A 21,110-nucleotide genomic window follows, 5' to 3' on the forward strand; every position below is an offset into this window, starting at 1 on the left:
AACTTGTACAGCACTTAGTATTTGGGTACTTGCCCGGTACTTGTCGCCTGGATTGGCCACTGTTGGAAACAGGATGTTGGACTTGATGGACCCTTGATCTGACCCAGTATTGTAATTTCTTATGTTCTTATGAGCATGTCTAGAAGCACTTATAAAGAGGCAAAAATAAATTTGTTTTGGTTTGTTTTGGGATTTTTGGTTTTGGGGGGGGGGGAGGAGGTATTTTTCAGTTTACTTAAAGTTGTTTTCTAAACTGAAATAATCATTAAACTTAACCCGCCCCCTCCCCACCAGCTCCCACTGAAACAAGGCCTCACTGAGCTCCTCTGCTGCTACCTTATAGCCTAAATTTCAAACCTATCTGCATGCAGTATTTAAATGCGCAAGTGCACACGTGGAGAATAATGCTAGCATTTTATAAACTGTGTGGGAGGTGCTTCACAGCTTATAAACACTCCATATTTCTGCCCTGAAAGTACACACAGAAGTAAAATTTAAGCCCCTAGAGCATGTAGAGATGTATGTACATTTGCTGTTGTGTGCACAGTTGCTGATTTTATAACATACATATGTATATGCCTGCGTGATATAAAATTGTCTATTGGTGCGTGCATGTCCGCATGATTTTATATTGGTGCGCACATGTGTGTACAAATGCTGTCTTGATGCGTACGTTGAAGGAATTTTAGTAGGTACATGCAGTGACGTAATAGGCCTTTTCCCAGTTCACTCCAGTAAAGGAAAGGACTTCCTAAACCCCCTAGCTAACTTGCCTCTCTTTTATTTATTTATTTATTTATTTATTTGAAAGTTTTTATATACCGCACCCTTGGGCATTTACATGTCCGTCTAGGCGGTTTACAAATTTACATACATAATAAAAACAACTTTACAATCTATACAAAATATTGAATCAAAGAATTTGGATTAAATTAATTAGCAGTATAGAGTTATTAAGTTTGTAGGCATCATTAAACAGGTAGGTTTTTAACATTTTTTTACATTCTTTGCGATTAGATTTATCTTATTAGCTCCAAGCCTTAAAGCCCTGCTGACTAGCCTAATTTTTTTTGTTTCATGACTTACACGCTGTCCATAGCGGAAGTAAAGTTACACAGTAGGGGACCCCGAAGTGTGCTTGAGCACATAAGTATTTACATACTGACTTTATGGGCGTGGGCAGTCTCAGCCTGCCCACACCCTGCCCCTTTCTCGGAAAACTATTTTTATGTGCGTCCCAGGAAATACATGCATACCTGCAAGTTTGTAAAACCCATGCGGTGCGCACCATGCCCGGTCATGCGCAGGGCTTTGAAAATCGACCAGATATGTTGCAATATGGGTGAATATTTCCAATTCAAGATAATGCTTACTTTTTCTACCTATTTTATAAACATACATATGAATATTTTAGATGCATAAAAAATATAACATGAATGCATAATAAGTCTTATTTTATATGTGTTGGCAGGTATTTTATAAAGTATGCATGTATACCATTTTTCAAATACTTACTTGTATGTGTACTTGAAATCACCAGTACACCTACCCCTCCTACCTAAAAATTGCAAACAATAGACAAGTCCAATTTCACTTGTATAAGTCAATTATAAGGTGTAAAAGTGTATGAATACATTCAGTAATGTATTCACGTATATTTCTTACAAAACGGTGACTACCATGCATACTTATGAACTCTGCCCCAGAACCCTCGGATGGGGGTAAAACATACAAGTGAAATGAATACATGAGTATCCTCAACATTTATAAAAAAAAAAAAAAGCATATACACATTTCTATGCTACTTATGCACATTTATGTTATTTTTACCCTCAAAATCCAATGGGCTCTGTCTGCAGGAAAGATAGGTTGGGAGAAACTCCTGTCAATCCTGCCCTGCCAGCATCCCCTTAAAAATGGAGTTGGCTAGCCCTGAGACCGTGCCAATCTTTGACATTTTAAAATGGTGCTGGTCTCAGGGCCCAGCTAGCACCATTTTGGTGTATAGCCAAACAAAATGACCGGCCTTAGGGAAGAAGATGGCTCCACTTTTCATTGCTTCAGCATGAGCAGTGCAAAGGTTTTAGCATTATGAGGCTGCAGGCTGGTAGTCCTGACATTTTATCCTTCAAGCCAATCAGCGTCTGCAGGGGCAAGTGTGGGTGGGATGTTTGTCCTAAGTTACCCAGCAGAAATAAAGCAGAAACACAGACACATTTGCACTGGTATATGTGAGCTTTATTCCTGCACAATAGATAGCAGTAATATCATTCATAACCAACCCTTTCCCAAAAATCTAACAGGTCGATTTTCAAAGCCCTATGTGTGCCAAAGCTAGGAGATACACATATGACTGGGCATGGCGCACTGTGTGAATTTTATAAACCACGCAGATAAGCACATATCTCCCAGTATGTGCATAAAAAAAAATTTCCAAAAAAGGAGCAGGGCGTGAGCGTGATCTGAGTGAGGCATGGGTGGGACATTGGTGGGATTGCATCAAGAGCTCAGAACATAAGTAGTTATGTACACAAGCATGTGCCAAGGTCACGCACTGTGTAATTTTACTTCAGTTATGGATGGCGTGTAAGGCATGAAACCAAAAAGTAGGCTAGTCAACGAGATTTTAAGGCACGAGGTTAATAGGGTAAAAGGGATGCAAGTTCACTAGAGGGGTTAGGAAGACCTCTCCTTTACTGGTGCGAACTGGGAGATGTGAAAAGGCCTATTGCGGGGCCACGCACACCTATTAAAATTTCACCTACTTAAGCGTTCGAGATGGCATTCGCGCACACGTGCATGCCAATATAAAATTGTGCATGCATGTATGCGCGGCAAGCCAATTTTAAAACACGAGTGCATATATGTGTGTATGTTATAAAATTGGCATGTCCACGTGGGCATGACAGCAAATGTGCGCATATGCGCGTACATGCATGGGTCTTAAATTTTACTTCCTAGGCAATGATTTCAGCAATTAAGCAGCAAAGCGTGCAATATTCTATCCTAGCAAATAACTAAATATATAAAAGCAATATCATATGAAAGAGCATATATACAAGAGAATGGTCTAAAGAATATTAACAGTAGGCATGTCCCCAGATGGTAACTCCCTCATTTCATCCTCAGCAGTGTCCACGAAGAAGGGTCTCAGTAAGGGCAATGCATTGGGTGGATACTGTGGTTATATGGAGAGTCTGGGGTCAGTACCGAGATCTGCTGCCAAATCTCATTCTTTTATACACACCATTGCGGAACTAGTACTGGGTTACCACCCACTTATGGGTTGACAGTCAAGTCTCAACTATGGTTCAGGACTGACTACATGTAGCCAAGTCTGGGCTGCAGTCTAAGCCTCTCTGATTGCATGAACATAGTTTGGTTCCTTGTCTTGTTATCATGCTGTGTGTGGGGTCCATGAGTTGCATGTTAGATATCATGAGTATAAGTGTGTATCAACTCTCTCTGTACAGAGTTATGCTCCCCATTCTGTACTGCCTGAACCTTGTGTAGTAACTTCCTCTTTGCTGAGCTGACTGAACTCACAGTAGTTACTTGCTCTTTGGGACACCGTAACATCTACTAGATGTCTCTTCTTAATGTCACTGCAGTATCTTCTTAATGGCTTTTCAAAATATAAGGGAAGTGTTCCTGTAACTTATTGTTCTTATTGTAAGGGGAAATGTTTCTCTCTTGTTAAGTACTTGAAATAAATACATTTAAAGTATAAAGTATTATTTCAGAACAGTCTTTTAACTGAACATATTAAAAGATAGTAAGTAGAAAGATCTCTTTCCTCCTATGTGAGCATACAACTTTCCCTTTTCTGCAATTTCATAGTTCTGGGCAGAAGGCCAGCTCTGGGTATATGGGCAGGGGTGACCTACTTCCCTAATCTAGATGGTATACTTCCATAATATTTAGCAGCTCTGGGCAGCAGTCCAGTTATGGGCACATAGCCAGGCATGATATACTTCCTCATTCTATAGTACTAACTTTCCTTATCTAGAGAAGCAAATGTATCACTATTAAGCTAGGTACATTCTAGGAATTACATGGTTGTCTAGTTTTAGTGTCAATGTCTAAGAGCCCTGAGATGGTAGCAAGATAGTGTCAACCTTTCTCTTTCCTGTCAGGGAAAAATTCCTAAATATTTTTAAGATCCCAGAATGCAGTCTCATATTGCTAACTCAAACTATATTATGTCTAAAAATCCTATATCTGAATTCTAATGCAAGCAATAGTTTCTTTTTGCAATTTTGTGTTTCTTACTAAGTAAAACTATAAGTAAAAGCATTCTATTATATCTATGCAAGCAGCAAATGTGTGTGTGTGGTCCTAGACAGTGACTCATTGTGATCCATTTTACGCAGGGGCAAACTGAGCCTCTGTATCCTTTTTTCCAGTAATTCTTAACTCTGTGTAGCCTCTCATCATAGGAGAGATGTCACATCCCCTTTATAATTTTTGTTACCCTCCTTTTCTATGTCTATGTTTTTCTTGAGGAAACACACAAAAAAGCCTCATTTCACAATCTTATTAATTGTATGTCATATTTTAAATTCATTTTTTTACACACACTAGATGCAATAAGTATTTTCTTTTCAAATACAAATTCCCCTCTTATTTTAATGCAATTCATATATCTTAAGATGCAATGAAGGTTCTTTATTTTAAAAAGTTTCTACACCCATCTGGTCTTACTAATAAAGCCTCGTGAGAAGATTCTCTTCGATAATTAACAATACTCTATCAAAGTTTTATCATGTGGTCTTTGTTGAGTGAGATGTCATATTATACTGAGACCTCTTTTCAATGTGCAAGGTAGGTATAGAGGCCAAGGGGATAGCTGCAGTCCAGAATTGTAATAATATATAGATATCCTGGAACATTTATATGGATAATAGATATAGATATATTAATATATAGAGATAGCTATTTTACTTTCAAACCTTTTTATAAGATTTGTTTTTTTCTTTACTGGTGTGTCTTTTGTGATTGTAACAGTTTCTGGTTCTTTTCCAGGTTTATGGCGCAAGCAACGAACAGTATGCTATACACAGCTGCTTGGTGCCTTGTTTTGATATAAATTGCTGGTGATGGCTATCCTGGCAGGATGAAAGTACTAAGCAGATGGATGACACTATTAATATTACAAGAGGATGCAGGTGATATAAAATAATGCTGAAAAGCAACATAAAGTCGAGACTTCTGTTTTATATACAATGAGAAAGTAGTGAAAGTGTACACCACTGATATTGATTGTATAATATGGGAATGGATTAGAGATGTGAATCGGAACCGGAATCGGTTCACATTCTGGTTCCAATTCACATGTGGGTTTTTTTCCATTGGGCCTGATCGCATTTTGTTTATTGGCTGTGCCCCAGCCGATAAACAAAAAACCCACCCCGACCCTTTAAAAGTAACCCCTTAGCTTCCCCCACCCTCCTTACCCCCCAAAAAACCTTTTACAGGTACCTGGTGGTCCAGTGGGGGTCCTGGGAGCGATCTCCCATGATCTCCCGCTCCGGGCCGTCCTCCCACTCCCGGGCCGTTGGCTGCCACTAATCAAAATGGCGCCGATGGCCCTTTGCCCTTACCATGTGACAGGGTATCCATGCCATTGTCTGGATTCTGTCATATGGTAGGAGCACTGGATGGCCGGTGACAGGGGCTGACCAATGGCACCAGTAGCCCCTGTGACATAGTAAGAGCAAAGGCTATTGGCGCCATTTTGAATACTGGCAGCTGACGGTCCGAGTGCAGGAGGTCACTCCCGGACCCCCGCTGGACTTTTAGCAAGTCTTGTGGGGGTCAGGAGGGTCCCACAAGACTTGCCAAAAGCCCCTGGTGGCCCAGCGGGGGGTCCAGGAGCGATATCCTGCACTCGGGCCATCGGCTGCCAGTAACCAAAATGGCGCCGATAGCCTTTGCCCTATGTCACAGGGGCTACCGGTGCCATTGGTCAGCCCCTGTCACATGGTAGGAGCACAAGATGGCGCCGGCAAGATGCTTCTTTGTGACAGTCACCATAATGTTCCCTCATTTCTATGCTGGATTTTGAACATAGATATTGTGCTTCTGAAGCTCCTTCTCAGAGCCAAAGAAAAAGTTGATTGAAAGGCAAGGAATGACAAACTTAAACAAGATGGGCTGTTCTGCTTCCTGTGGTTGCACAGTGTTACTGTGTAAAAGAAGATAATGCAATATTTTGTCTATTCACTATTACATTGAACAGGACTAAGTAAGAGTGTGCCTCTCCCTGTGTGCACTTGTAGCCCAGGGAGAAATATTTTATTTTAAAAGCTACAATGTCTATGACTAGTTACCACTGCACTGAGCAGGTAGAACAGCAGTTTTCCTTGTTCTCTCGGAATTTGTATGTCTAGTTAAAGGCGTCATTAAACACTGTGGGGCGGATTTTAAAAGGGCCGCGCGCGTAAATCCTTCAGGATTTATGCGTGCAGGGCCCTCGCGCGCTGGCGTGCCTATTTTGCATAGGCCGCCGGCGCGCGTAAAGCCCCGGGATGCACGTAAGTCCCGGGGCTTTTGAAAAGGGGTGGGAGGGGGCGTGTCCGGGGCATCCCCGAAACGACGCGGTGTTTCGGGGGTATGCCCCGGCGTTTCGGGGGCAGGCCCGGGGGCGTGGCGCCGGCCCGGGGGCGTGGTCGAGGCCTCCGGACCACGCCCCTGGGACCGGAGGACGGAGCGGGGCTGCCGGCGACAGGCGTAACTTTGCCGACAAAGGTAAGGGGGGGGTTTAGATAGGGCCGGGGGGGGGGGGGGTGGGTTAGGGAGGGGAAGGTGGGGGGAGGGCGAAAGAAAGTTCTCTCCGAGGCCGCTCCGATTTCGGAGCGGCCTCGGAGGGATCAGGCAGCTCGCGCTGGGCTCGGCACGCGCAGGTTGCACAAATGTGCACCCCCTTGCGCGCGCCGACCCCGGATTTTATAAGATACGCGCGGCTACGTGCTTATCTTATAAAATCCAGCGTACATTTGTTTGCGCCTGCTGCGCGAACAAAAGTACGCGCTCGCGCAATGTTTTAAAATCTGCCCCTGTCTGTGTAACTCTTTTTCCCTGACCTGTGTCATTTCAAAATGGAAGTCTACATAGTAATAGCAAGCAGAGACTGAGTGGCATGCCTGATAACAAAAGAGATTCTGTATGCTACTTGTTGTGCTGTCTGTCTCGATATCTTCACACAACACAAGTTCAGGTGAATGGTACTATATGAGATTGCTAGTTTTGACTTTTAATTAAGAATATGTATAGAACCATTTTAGCCTCTGACTAGACAGCAAGGATTTCACAGCCTCCCCTCTATGAACCCTGGTCTGGGTTTCTTGCTATTGCTGACTAAATAAAGTGGAGTAGACATAATGTTTCAACCTTAAACCATTAACTTTTTATCTGGATGAACCAGCCAGCAAACGATTAACAATGAATGTGAAGCAGGTAAAATTATAATTACTGAATACCACAGAGTTCATGGGAATCAACAGTCACAGTCAGAACTTTTTATATCATACCCACATAACCATTTGCCAAAGCATAACACATACTAGACATTAATCCAATTTCTATAGTCTCCTCATACATTTCCTTCAGTCCATCACAGAGGTTCAATACTCAAAGAATTATACCTCCTTTTATATAACAAAGGTCAGGCTGACAACAGATTTTCGCCTTTGTATTTACTTCATTTCCCTAAACCCATTAGTGAGAAATTGGCAGTACAATCCAAAAGAGATTTCAATATAATTTCCCGCTCTCAGTGCTACTCACATATCCATCCTTCATCTGTGACCTCATCATTTATTTCCAACCTTCTCCAGTCCTCTAGCAGGTGGGGATTCCCTGGCTTTCCTGAGGCCATGGACCCTTGGGACTCTCTTACTTCAGACTCACCCCAGACTTCTCTCCCAGCCTAGTCTTCATAGAAGAACAACAGTCTCTCTACTCTCCACTCGAGTAACTTCCTTGGGAGGTGGAAATACTCTTCATGGCCTTCGGCCTCTTACCTTAAAGGGAAGAGCCCCTCCAGGACCCCATTCCCAACTGAGAAGGTCCGAGGCCTACCAGCCTGCAGGCTGGCTGATCCAGATGACTATATCCCTGGAGGTCCCCTTCCACCTACCCTACACAGAAAAGGGCAGGAATAAGAAGGACTCAACCCACTAAAAAATTCCCACTTTTATGCCTCCTGCTAAACCATGGTCACCCAATGAGAAAAACTCCACCTAGTTAAGGGCACACTCCCCCTTTTCCCCAAACTACATTAACACAAACATCAATGCTCACATCTCTAAAAATGCTATCCAGTTGCCATATGCTAGTATTGCAATAAAAAATTGCATAACAGTTCCCAGCATTTCATATCTGATAATTTACTAGGTCTCCCCCTCTCAAATGTCTTGTGTAGCTAGCAACCAAAAAAAAGGGTCTATTTTTGGGGGTCTCTCCACACATATATATAGATTATGACAGCAGACTACCTAGTCTCCCAGTTTTGCTTCCTTTTAAGAACATAAGAAATTGCCATGCTGGGTCAGACCAAGAATTCATCAAGCCCAGCATCCTGTTTCCAACAGAGGCCAAACCAGGCCACAAGAACCTGGCAAATACCCAAACACCAAGAAGAACTGATGCTACTGATGCCAGTAATAGCAGAGGCCATTCCCTAAGTCAACTTGATTAATAGCAGTTAATGGACTTCTCCTCCAATAACTTATCCAAATTTTATTTGAACCAGCTACACTAACTACACTAACCACATCCTCTGGCAACAAATTCCAGAGCTTAATTGTGTACTGAGTGAAAAAGAAATTTCTCTGATTAGTCTTAAATGTGCTACTTGCTAACTTCATGGAGTGCCCCCTAGTCCTTCTATTATCCGAAAGTGTAAATAACCAATTTACATCTACTCGTTCAAGACCTCTCATGATTTTAAAGACTTCTATCATATCGCCTCTCAGACATCTCTTCTCCAAGCTGAACAGCCCTAACCTTTTCAGCCTTTCCTCATAGGGGAGTTGTTCCATCCAGTTTATCATTTTGGTTGCCCTTCTCTGTACCTTCTCCATTACAACTATATCTTTATTGAGATGAGGTGAACAGAATTGTACACAGTATTTAAGGTACGGTCTCACCATGGAGTGATACAGAGGCATTATGACATTTTCCATTTTATTAACCATTCCCTTCCTAATAATTCCTGACATTCTGTTTGCTTTTTTGACTGCCGCAGCACACAGAGCTGACGATTTCAAAGGATTATCCACTATGATGCCTAGAACTTTTTCATGGGTGGTAGCTCCTAATATGGAACCTAACATCGTGTAACTACAGCAAGGGTTATTTTTCCCTATATGCAACAACTTGCACTTGTCCACATTAAATTTCATCTGCCATTTGGATGCCCAATCTTCCAATCTCAAAAGGTCCTCCTGTAATGTATCACAATCCGCTTGTGATTAAACTACTCTGAATAATTTTGTATCATCTGCAAATTTGATAACTTCACTCGTCGTATTCCTTTCCAGATCATTTCTAAATATATTGAAAAGCACCGGTCCAAGTACAGATCCCTGAGGCACTCCGTCCACTATGTATGCTTTTCCACTGAGAAAATTGACCATTTAATCCTACTCTCTTTTTCCTGTCTTTTAACCAGTTTGTAATCCACGAAAGGACATCGTCTCCTATTCCATGACTTTTTAGTTTTCTTAGAAGCCTTTCATGAGGGTCTTTGTCAAACGTCTTCTGAAAATCCAAATACACCTCATCTACCGGTTCACCTTTATCCACATGTTGTTTATTAACCCATTCAAAAAAATAAAGCAGATTTGTTAGGCAGGACTTGCCTTGGGTAAATCCATGCTGACTGTGTTCCATTAAAACATGTCTTTCTATATGCTCTACAATTTTGATCTTTAGAATAGCTTCCACTATTTTTCCCAGCGCTGAAGTCAGACTCACTGGTATATAGTTTCCCGGATTGCCCCTGGAGCCCTTTTTAAATATTGGGGTTATATTGGCCACCTTCCAGTCTTCAAGTACAATGGATGATTTTAATGATAGGTTACAAAGGTTAACTAATAAATCAGAAATTTCATTTTTTAGTATCTTCAGTACCTTAGGATGCATACCATCCGGTCCAGGTGATTTGCTACTCTTTAGTTTGTCAATCTGGCCTACTACATCTTCCAGGTTCACAGTGATTTCGTTCAGTTCATCTGACTCATCACCCTTGAAAACCACCTCTGGAACTGGTATCTCTCCAACATCCTCATTAGTAAACATGGAAGCAAAGAATTCATTTACTCTTTCTGGAATGACCTTATCTTCCCTAAGAGCCCCTTTAACCCCTTGGTCATCTAACAGTCCAACTGACATCCTCAAAGGTTTCTTGCTTCGGATATATTTTTTAAAGTTTTTAATTATGAGTTTTTGCCTCTACCGCCAACTTCATTTCAAATTCTCTCTTTGCCTGTCTTATCAATATTTTACACTTAACTTGATAATGCATGTGCTTTATCCTATTTTCTTCACATGGATCCTTCTTCTAATTTTTGAAGGATTTTTTTTTAGCTAAAATAACCTCTTTCACCTCATCTTTTAACCATGCCAGTGATCGTTTTGCCTTCCTTCCACCTTTTTTAATGCAATAACATAGACCACAGTTTATCTCTGGCTGTCCTTCAACTTCTATGTAATTAAAGATCCTCTTTCCTTATTCCATACTTTCTTGAAATCTGTTATGGCCTCTACATTGTAAAAAACCCTCACTTCTTGATGCATGATATATTTTATAAAAATATGTTTATTATAAGATGGATCCACTAAAATTATAGAGGCCAATATTCAATAAGCCTTTTAGTTGAGAAATTATCCAGCTAAAGATAGCCAGATAACTTGTTCCATATATTCAGCTGGATAAATATACAGTTGAATATACCTGTTTAAATTTATCCGACTACATGTAGCTGGATAACTTAAAAACCTAACCAACTATGTTTGAATATAGCCAGTTAGGTTTCTAATTTATCCAGTCTTGTGTGGCCAGATAATTTGCTACTTACCTAGATATCTTTAAAAGATATCTAGGTAAGTAGCACCAGGAAAGTTAAAAAAGAGTACAGGGCTCTGTGGCCCAAATTCCCCCCAGCACCCTTCATCAAATAGCAAGGAAGTCATAGCGGCCTTGCAACTCCCACCCCATATCACCTCCTATATGTATCAAATTTACATTTCCTGCTGCAGACCTTCTCCCCTCCCCCCCCCAACGGATTTGTAAGGATTCTGCCATGCCCTCCCACCCCCATCATCTTGACAAACTGAATGATGTAGCCCACCCACTCCTCCCATTACCCTAAACCCATAAAACTCCTACCGGGAGTAGGGTGCAAAGGTACCTACTCCTGGAGATGTCTAGTGTAGCCTCTGTTAAAGATGCACTGGAAGTGTAAACTCTACCCCCAACTTCAACCCCTGGAATACCTATTTTTGTGTATATAAGTATGCATGAAATTAGCTTATATGCCTAGTTTCATGTATGCAATCCCTGCACAATTTATCAGAAGTCATTTATGCACATAAATCCATGATTTATATGCATAAATGGCTTTAAAAATTATCTCTTTATGTTTTCCTTCAGATCAGTAATACAGAATAATATTAAAGGGGATTCTTTCCCTTCCACAAATGCTTTTGCCTCAAAGACATGCTCCACACCCTAATTTGTATTATAGCTTGCAACACTGACACTACTTCACAAATAAATTTTGCCATTTGAGGTGCACATTCAATAGGCAATAATTGTTCTATTTGTCTCCTTAGTGTGTGTAGTTTGTGGAATGTCATCAACTGAGACATCTAACTTTATTTTTGTTATCTGGGAAAAAACTAGAAATGTGTTTATTCAATATGTTTTCCTTTGAAATGTTGCAATTATAAATTCATGAAATATTTTCAGATAAAACCAAATAGAAATTACTTGCTTTTCAAGAAGGAGGTTTCTGTAGTATTAATTTCTGTAATATTCATTTGGAGATGTCAGTGGACTAACGCTAACGTGCAAACCCTGTTAGGTAGTATCTCCTCTATCTGATTTGCACTGAGTGACTTCCCCAATTAAAATGACAATAGAGTAAGTCAGCCTGAAGAAGATTCAACTTCAGAAAACTATTATCCACAAGGGATCTCATTTTCATTCTTGGTATTTTATTTGTGCCAATCAAACTTGGATGGATTGGTGCACATAATGCAGATATTAAAAAGAAAATGAATGATACCAAGAAAGGGAAGATTATTCTCTAGAGGAGCCCATGATTTTCAGCAGAGTAAAAGAAGCAAGTTTAAATTATTCTGTGGAAGCTTTGAACTGAGACAAAATTTAAGATCCTCAACCATATTATTAATTCCAGATAGTCATACTTCTTTATATAGTTTGTGCTATTTGAAAACTTCTTTACATTCTGTCTTGGTTTAACTTATTTTTAAGATTTGCAAATTTTAACATTAAATTTACATAAATGAATCAGTTGAGAAGATCAGGAATGTTCTTTCTACAGAATCAGCTTCATAAGTTACTTTCTGAATAAAACAAATCTGAAAATTAAGACTAATCAGTACAGGATAACATCCTTAACATTTGAAAGTAAGTATTTTTAAGAAAAGAGGTTGATTTTATTAGAACAATTTGAAAATTCAATTACCAGAAAAATAGCCAATTTATTGGTTCCTTTTTTTTTTTTTTTTTTTTTTTAGGGCAAAGAGAGAATCTAACACTTTCTTCCTGCCCCTCTGTACTTCCTGTTCAACTGAATCGAGAGGTAGGATTCAACTCTTTTAGCCATCATTTGCACCTACTCAGGAATTGTTTCCCTTACTTTATATGCCCTTCCAACTTAGCCCAGTCATTGCAATGACAACACTTGGCCAGGGACCATGCAGTGGTCCTAAAACCACCACTAGGTGTCACTGTTACACAATGTCAGACTTCATCTCCCTAGGGGCTGTGAATGCTGGGAAATGGAAGACCTGACTTTGTAAATAAACAGATTATTGGTTCTAATATACACAGTTCTACATTTTTGAATGATATAGTATGCTGCAGGACAATAAGAAAAGGTGCTGTGGTATACTTTTAAAACATATGGTTTGAGGATAATTGACAATGGTAATCCTCTAATGCTGTAGTTTACAATTATATTAGTTCTCTTACCTCGTTCACATACACCCAGTGACTATCTTTTGAAGCAAGGTTAGTTTCAACAGCCTGCAGAAATAAAAAAAATAAACAAAAAATAACTCCATAAAAATATATTCATGATTTGCCTTTAATATCTGCAAACTGGATTATTTTTGTGTGTTAATTCTGGAAAACAAATGTTCTACATTCTTTTCTATTTTCTTTAATGTATTAAAGACTCTTGCCTTACAAGTTTGGCTCATTAAAGCTTTATATATCTGACATGTAGACACATAGGGCCAGATCTTAAAATCTACGAGCGGGCATAGATTTGTTTGCACAACCCGGCGCAAACAAATCTACACCCGATTTTATAACAAGTGCGCGCTGCCGCACGCATGTTATAAAATCCAGGCTCGGCGCACGCATGGGGGTGCACACATGTGCACCTTGCATGCGCTGAGCCCGAGGGGAGCACCGATGGCTTTCCCTGTTCCCTCCAAGGCCGCTCTGAAATCGGAGCGGCCTTGGAGGGAACTTTTTTCTGACCCCCCCTACTTTCCCCTCCCTTCCACTATCTAATCCACCCCCCATCCCTAACTAAATCCCCACCCTAACTTTGCTAAAAAGGTTACGCCTGCCCAAGGCAGGCATAACTTGCATGCACCAGCCGGCTGCTGGCGTGCCATGCCCCGGCACAGGCCGCTGTGCTGGAGCACTCGACCCCCACCCCCAAACTGCCCCTTTTTGCAAGCCCCGGGACATATGCGTGCCCCGGGGCTTGCACACACCACTGAGCCTATGCAAAATAGCCTCGGCACGCACAGAGGCAGATTTTCTCATGTTACGCACGTAGCCTTTGAAAATCTACCCCATACTGTAGAAGCAATGTTATATGGTCTCTATAGCATCAGCTATTTACAGATGTACACATTGTGGGAGGATTCCATATATTAATTAGAACATACACTATTGTAACACTTTGGAGTACATGATAGTGTTATTGAAGGGCAAAACTGGAAAAAAAGAAAGGTATGAGCAAATTTTAGACATCACGATGGAGATGGCACCAAAATTAAGAAAACTATATATCAATATTGACGCCAAGCATAGTTTCAATAGACTTCAGCTAGTGGCACAATATTCTTCCTGTAATTTCTCAACAATGAAATAAAAGCATTTGAGGCATAAATGAATCCATACAACTATAGACACAATAATGGAAAGGATCTGTAACATTCCACCACTAGACTTTGATAAGAATATTAAATTAAATTATACTGCTTATAAAAGAACATCAACATGACAAAAAATCAATGTGAATAAGTTAAAGATGGTCATTCATATCAAGAAATCTTCATCATGTTTTTTTCAAGGACGTGTTAAAGGAGAAAAATTATATACAGCTATAGATCAAAGCAGATTTCTACAGTTATATATCATAACTATATCTAAATATTTTTGACTCATTAGGAGAATATGGGGCAAATTTTCAAAAAGTTCTGCACATAAAAATTAACAATCCATGCACGTAATCCATATTAACTAAATTGGTCATATATGCATGTATTTCCATCTTTGCAAATAAAAGCACTTATGAAAAAAGTGGGCATGTTAGGAGTATGTCAGAGAGTGATTTGCACATACATACACAAGTCACTATTTCAGAAGTGACTTACACATGAATGTCATCAACAATGTGCAAGTAGATTTACTACAGCTATGTTATGTGCCAAATTCAAACTTTCATGGTGTTTGGCAGGCTAGAAAGTGAGAGTGACTGGGACAGTGGGCCATACTGGACGTGCTAGTGAGTGTGACTGGGACATATTGCAGGTTGGGAGTCAGTATTAGAGAATCTAACTTAAAAATGACTCTAATAGGCTTATGGATACTCATTGCACAATGGTTGAGGAGGGAGAGAGAACAGAGGAGGAAGAGGAGAAGGAGACCCTTAGAACAAGTATAAAAGACTAGAGCAACGTTTTTGGATGTCAGAGGAGCAAGTATTGCAAAAGTTCAGATTCAACAAGGAAACCATACTGTACCTATGGCAGCAGGTTCTGTATTTTTCCACTGACAAAGGACATACTTTGCCAGTATACGTCAAGGTCACTACTGCCCTGGCCTTTTTGGCCACCCACACCTTCCAGATACTTCTAAGGGTCATGACTTATTTTCTCCACCTTCGATTACTGCAACTCATTACTTATTGGAATCCCTTCATCATCCCTCAAACCACTCCAAATACTGCAGAATTCAGCTGCCAGAATCCTTACAGGAAAAAAAAGAAACGAACACATAACACCCATTTTATCCTCTCTTCACTGGCTACCTATTTCTGCACGAATTACCTACAAATCAATGACCATCATTCATAAAATCCTAAATGATGATCTTCGTGGACTAAAAGGCTTAAACATAACCCCCCAAAACCCACAAAGAAACCTACGCTCTAACAACACAGGATTCTTAAACATCCCCACCTTAAGAGACGCTCAACTTTCAACTACACGAGAAAGAGCATTTTCCATTTCCTCCCCCAAAATTTGGAACACCCTACCCAAAGAACTGAGGACCCAGCACATCCTGAAAACATTTAAAAAAGACCTAAAATCATTTTTATTCCGCAAACTCTATTCTATCTGACACCTGATCATCCCAGCCCTCAACAGAACTCGCAAGCATAATCCTCCTCTTCCTGCTCTCCTGATGTACCCTCCTTTTTCACCCCTCCCTGCTCTCTCATTACGTTCATTGAAAATGTTCTCCTCACTATTCTGTTATTCAACTACTAAGAAAAAATGTTTACTGTTCACAATACTCTACTGTTCCCAACTACCATGTTAACTCCATTTGTCTGTACGCTAATTGCATATTTTGTATGATAATTGCATATTTTGTAAACTGTTATGATGGCTCTACCAAATAACGGTATATGAAACTCTACAAATAAATAAATAAATGACTGGAATAAGCCAGTCTGCCACCATCATATCTATCAAACAGTTCCTGGTTGCGTTTCTCAGGAAAACACAGCACTATATATCTTTCCCATGAAACAGACAGCAACAATAATGGCTATTAATCAAGTTTAGTTAGGGAATAGCCACTGCTATTAATTGCATCAGTAGCATGGGATCTTCTTAGTGTTTGGGTAATTGCCAGGTTCTTGTGGCCCGGTTTGGCCTCTGTTGGAAACAGAATGCTGGGCTTGATGGACCCTTGGTCTGACCCAGCATGTCAATTTCTAATGTTCTTATATTCTATAGCAAATAATGACTGATTTCTACCATGTTGTATGTTTCCCCTCTGCCTTGGGGGCTGATTGCATTGACATCCATATAAGGGCACAAGGGGACAACGCAACCATCTACCGCAATAGCAAATCTTCAATATGCAAGTGGATTGTGATGCCAAAGGAATCATCATGGACATCATGGCCAGATTTCCGGAATCCAGTCATGATACCTACATGTTCTCACAGCCAAGAATTCATGACTGCTTCCAGGAAGTGCACATCACCAGGTGCTGGCTTCTATTTATGTATTTATTTTATTTATATTCTGCTTGTTCAACTGTTTAAAAAAGATTACAATAAAATCATTCATAAGCCTACTCTTTTCTTCTGTTTTAAAATTCAGAATAGAGTGGTGGGACTTTTAGTGCTTTACTAGCTCTTCTTTTGGCCATATGAGTCCTCTCCATGTCTCTATACCATCTGCTCCATGGAGGTTGGTGTGCCACACAACATTTTGGGTACTGTAAGCATGCTTTTGGTTTGAAACGGTTGGGAAACAGTGCTATAGTACCCATTCTCCTAATCATTAATTTTCAAAGGGAAACTAACTGGTTGTTTCTCCTTGAAAATCGCCTGCAATGAGGACCGTGCTGGTGCACATGTTCATGTGTGTGTTGGCGCATGCCCAGAGATGTGACAATTTTATAACATGCATGTGCATGTTTTAAAATAGCTTAGGCATGCATATGTGCACACCCAGTTTTATAAGTGGGAGCGCACAGCCTCAAAGTCAGGTGAGGGCTGAGAAAGTGGGGGGATTTTATAACAGGCGCGTGTCTATGTCATGACCAGTTAAGAACATAAGAACATAAGAAAATGCCATACTGGGTCAGACCAAGGGTCCATCAAGCCCAGCATCCTGTTTCCAACAGTGGCCAATCCAGGCCATAAGAACCTGGCAAGTACCCAAAAAAAGTCTATTCCCTGTTACCATTGCTAATGGCAGTGGCTATTTTCTAAGTGAACTTAATAGTAGGTAATGGACTTCTCCTCCAAGAACTTATCCAATCCTTTTTTAAACACAGCTACACTAACTGCACTAACCACATCCTCTGGCAACAAATTCCAGAGTTTAATTGTGCGTTGAGTAAAAAAGAATTTTCTCTGATTAGTTTTAAATGTGCCCCATGCTAACTTCATGGAGTGCCCCCTAGTCTTTCTACTATCCGAAAGAGTAAATAACTGATTCACATCTACCCGTTCTAGACCTCTCCTGATTTTAAACACCTCTATCATATCCCCCCTCAGTTATCTCTTCTCCAAGCTGAAAAGTCCTAACCTCTTTAGTCTTTCCTCATAGGGGAGTTGTTCCATTCCCCTTATCATTTTGGTAGCCCTTCTCTGTACCTTCTTCATCGCAATTATATCTTTTTTGAGATGCGGCGACCAGAATTGTACGCAGTATTCAAGGTGCAATCTCACCATGGAGCGATACAGAGGCATTATGACATTTTCCGTTTTATTCACCATTCCTTCTAATAATTCCCAACATTCTGTTTGCTTTTTTGACTGCTGCAGCACACTGTACCGACGATTTCAATGTGTTATCCACTATGACACCTAGATCTCTTTCTTGGGTTGTAGCACCTAATATGGAACCCAACATTGTGTAATTATAGCATGGGTTATTTTTCCCTATATGCATCACCTTGCACTTATCCACATTAAATTTCATCTGCCATTTGGATGCCCAATTTTCCAGTCTCTCAAGGTCTTCCTGCAATTTATCACAATCTGCTTGTGATTTAACTACTCTGAACAATTTTGTGTCATTTGCAAATTTGATTATCTCACTCGTCGTATTTCTTTCCAGATCATTTATAAATATATTGAAAAGTAAGGGTCCCAATACAGATCCCTGAGGCACTCCACTGTCCACTCCCTTCCACTGAGAAAATTGCCCATTTAATCCTACTCTCTCTTTCCTGTCTTTTAGCGAGTTTGCAAACCATGAAAGGACATCACCACCTATCCCATGACTTTTTACTTTTCCTAGAAGCCTCTCATGAGGACCTTTGTCAAACGCCTTCTGAAAATTCAAGTATACTATATCAACCGGTTCACCTTTATCCACATGTTTATTAACTCCTTCAAAAAAGTGAAGCAGATTTGTGAGGCAAGACTTGCCCTGGGTAAAGCCATGCTGGCTTTGTTCCATTAAACCAGGTCTTTCTATGGGAGGCAATTTCGAGTGGAGAGACCTCTCTTCGAGAGAGGTATTGGCCGGGACTGAGAGCGAGGTTTTTCAGCCCTTCCGGGCTGAAAACGGAGGAAAAACAGCTGAGTGAACTTTCTTGTTGCTCCGCCCCCCCTCTGATGTCACCGTAGGGGGACGGAACTAAGCTCCTATAAGAAGCAAGAGGACACGGCGCCCAAGCCGCGCGCCAAAGGGGCGCGCCCCTCTGGCAAATTTTTTTTTCCTTGATATACAACCTTTTTTTTTTTTTTATGGGAAGAAAGAGGAAAGTGAAGGTTTGGACCTCATCTCTGGGACTGCCTGTGAGGGGCCCCATGGACTCCCACATTGCAAGAGGGGTGAGTCAATCTAATATACGAACAATTCCAGAAATTTCCTTTTCATCTGGATCACCTGAAGTTTCTGAGGCTCCAGGGCCATTGCAGACTTCTCAAACGGGTATGGCTGCATCCACACATCAAGAATTGTTTGGACTGAGTGAGTTGGCAATAAATAAGGATGTGACATTTTCTTCTAATTTAATGAATGTTGGGCAACAGTTGGAATCGAGAGCGCAAGAGACGGTCATCGTTCCAACTGTTCCCCAGAATATCACTTTATCTGATGTGTGGGTAGCGGTAGATAATCTTCAGAAAATGATGTCAAATGCTTTAGAACAGAATAGAATAACCATTTCTGAGATCAAAAATGTACTGGAAGGACATAATAATCGTTTAGTTAATGTGGAGGAACAAGCAAAAGGTATGTCTTCTCAGATAGAAATAATTAAAGAAATAAATAACTCCTCAATAAAAGATAGTATAGTTATTCATAGACGGATAGAAATCTTGGAAAATCAAAATCGGAATAGAAACTTAAGGTTTCTAAATTTTCCAGAAACCAGATTAATATCCGCCACTGAATTACTTAAGAAATACTTTTCTGAAGTTTTATCTATCACAACAATAGATGAGACTAGTATATCTAAAATGTACTATCTCCCTAAAACGAGGTTAAAGACACAAGAGGGTCAGGAGGATATGGATCTTGTCCAAAACTCTCCAAATCTGACTTCATTTCTGGAAGCCTCTCAAGATGATATCGCATTAAGATCTACTTTATTAGTGACTTTTTGTAGAGAGAGAGACAAAAACTTGGTTTTGCAAAAGTATTTTGAAAAAAAAAGACTTTAGTTTTTGTGGACAATGTATCCAGATTTTTCCTGATGTTGCAAGAGCAACTCAAATAAGGCGTAAGCAATTTCTGACACTCAAGCCTAGAGTATTGGCTCTAGGGGCATCATTTTATTTAAAATTTCCGTGTAAGTGCTCAGTGACGTATCAAAGAAATAAATTTATTTTTCAGGATCCTCCCCACTTGGAGTCTTTTTTGTTAGATAAAGAACACCTGTTGAGAAGTGAGTCTGCAACAAATTAAAATACTCTTCCATTTTGTAAGAATGATTACCGATTTCTAAGTGAAAACTATTTTTGTGTTAGACCTCCCACGATGTGGACTATATATTTCTGTATGAATAGTTTAAAGATGGACAATAATGGCTGTAATAATTTCTTGTTAATACAGATGTATTTTCCTTTTTTTTTTACAATGTAATAATTGTTTAAAAAAATTTAATAAAGTATAAAAAAAATAAAATAAATAAATAAATAAATAAAAACCAGGTCTTTCTATATGTTCTGAGATTTTAATGTTTAGAACAATTTCCACTATTTTTCCTGGCACTGAAGTCAGGCTAACTGGTCTGTAGTTTCCCGGATCGCCCCTGGAGCCCTTTTTAAATATTGGGGTTACATTTTCTATCCTCCAGTCTTCAGGTACAAGGGATGATTTTAATAATAAGTTACAAATTTTTACTAATAGGTCTGAAATTTCTTTTTTTAGTTCCTTCAGAACTTTGGGGTGTATACCTTCCGGTCCAGGTGATTTACTACTCTTCAGTTTGTCAATCAAGCCTACCACATCTATACCAGTTTGTCCACCACTTTGCTCAGTCTAGAGCTAGGTCCTTGAAACCCCCCTGCTTCTTTAGCCTGCATTCCCCCAGTTTCCCAGACCTCCCCCAGGGATGCCTGTATTATTATTTTTAATTATTTTTAACTTTCACCTTCTCCACAGCATAAGTAAGCTTATGCGGCACTAGATCTGGGTGCACACCCAGGCACGTAGGTACTTGTGTGCACATCTCTTGACCCCACCCTGGAATGCCCACGTCCCACCCACACCATGTTTCTTTTTCATCCGAAGTGAGATATTAGCACATTGGCAGATGTGTGTGCATGTAAGAGGCTTTCAAAATCGGGTGGACATGTCCTACATGCATGCATATCTCCTGATTTTGGCATGCCCCTAGCTTTTAAAATTCACCTTTAAGGGTGTACTAAGTGGCTGTGTAAATATTTCCACCTGCTAATCCTGCA

At 40.2% G+C, this 21,110-nt stretch overlaps 1 protein-coding gene across 1 annotated transcript in view; it reads right to left on the reverse strand.

Moving 5' to 3' along the window:
* GRID1 (glutamate ionotropic receptor delta type subunit 1) overlaps positions 1 to 21,110 on the reverse strand; it is a 2,200,418-nt gene that overhangs the window by 663,282 nt on the left and 1,516,026 nt on the right. The window contains 1 exon segment of the mRNA XM_029609310.1: positions 13,229 to 13,282. Within this exon segment, the coding sequence (XP_029465170.1) occupies positions 13,229 to 13,282 (54 nt within the window).

This window comes from Rhinatrema bivittatum, chromosome 7, assembly GCF_901001135.1.
Source record: "Rhinatrema bivittatum chromosome 7, aRhiBiv1.1, whole genome shotgun sequence".
NCBI classification, from domain to species: Eukaryota; Metazoa; Chordata; class Amphibia; order Gymnophiona; family Rhinatrematidae; genus Rhinatrema; species Rhinatrema bivittatum.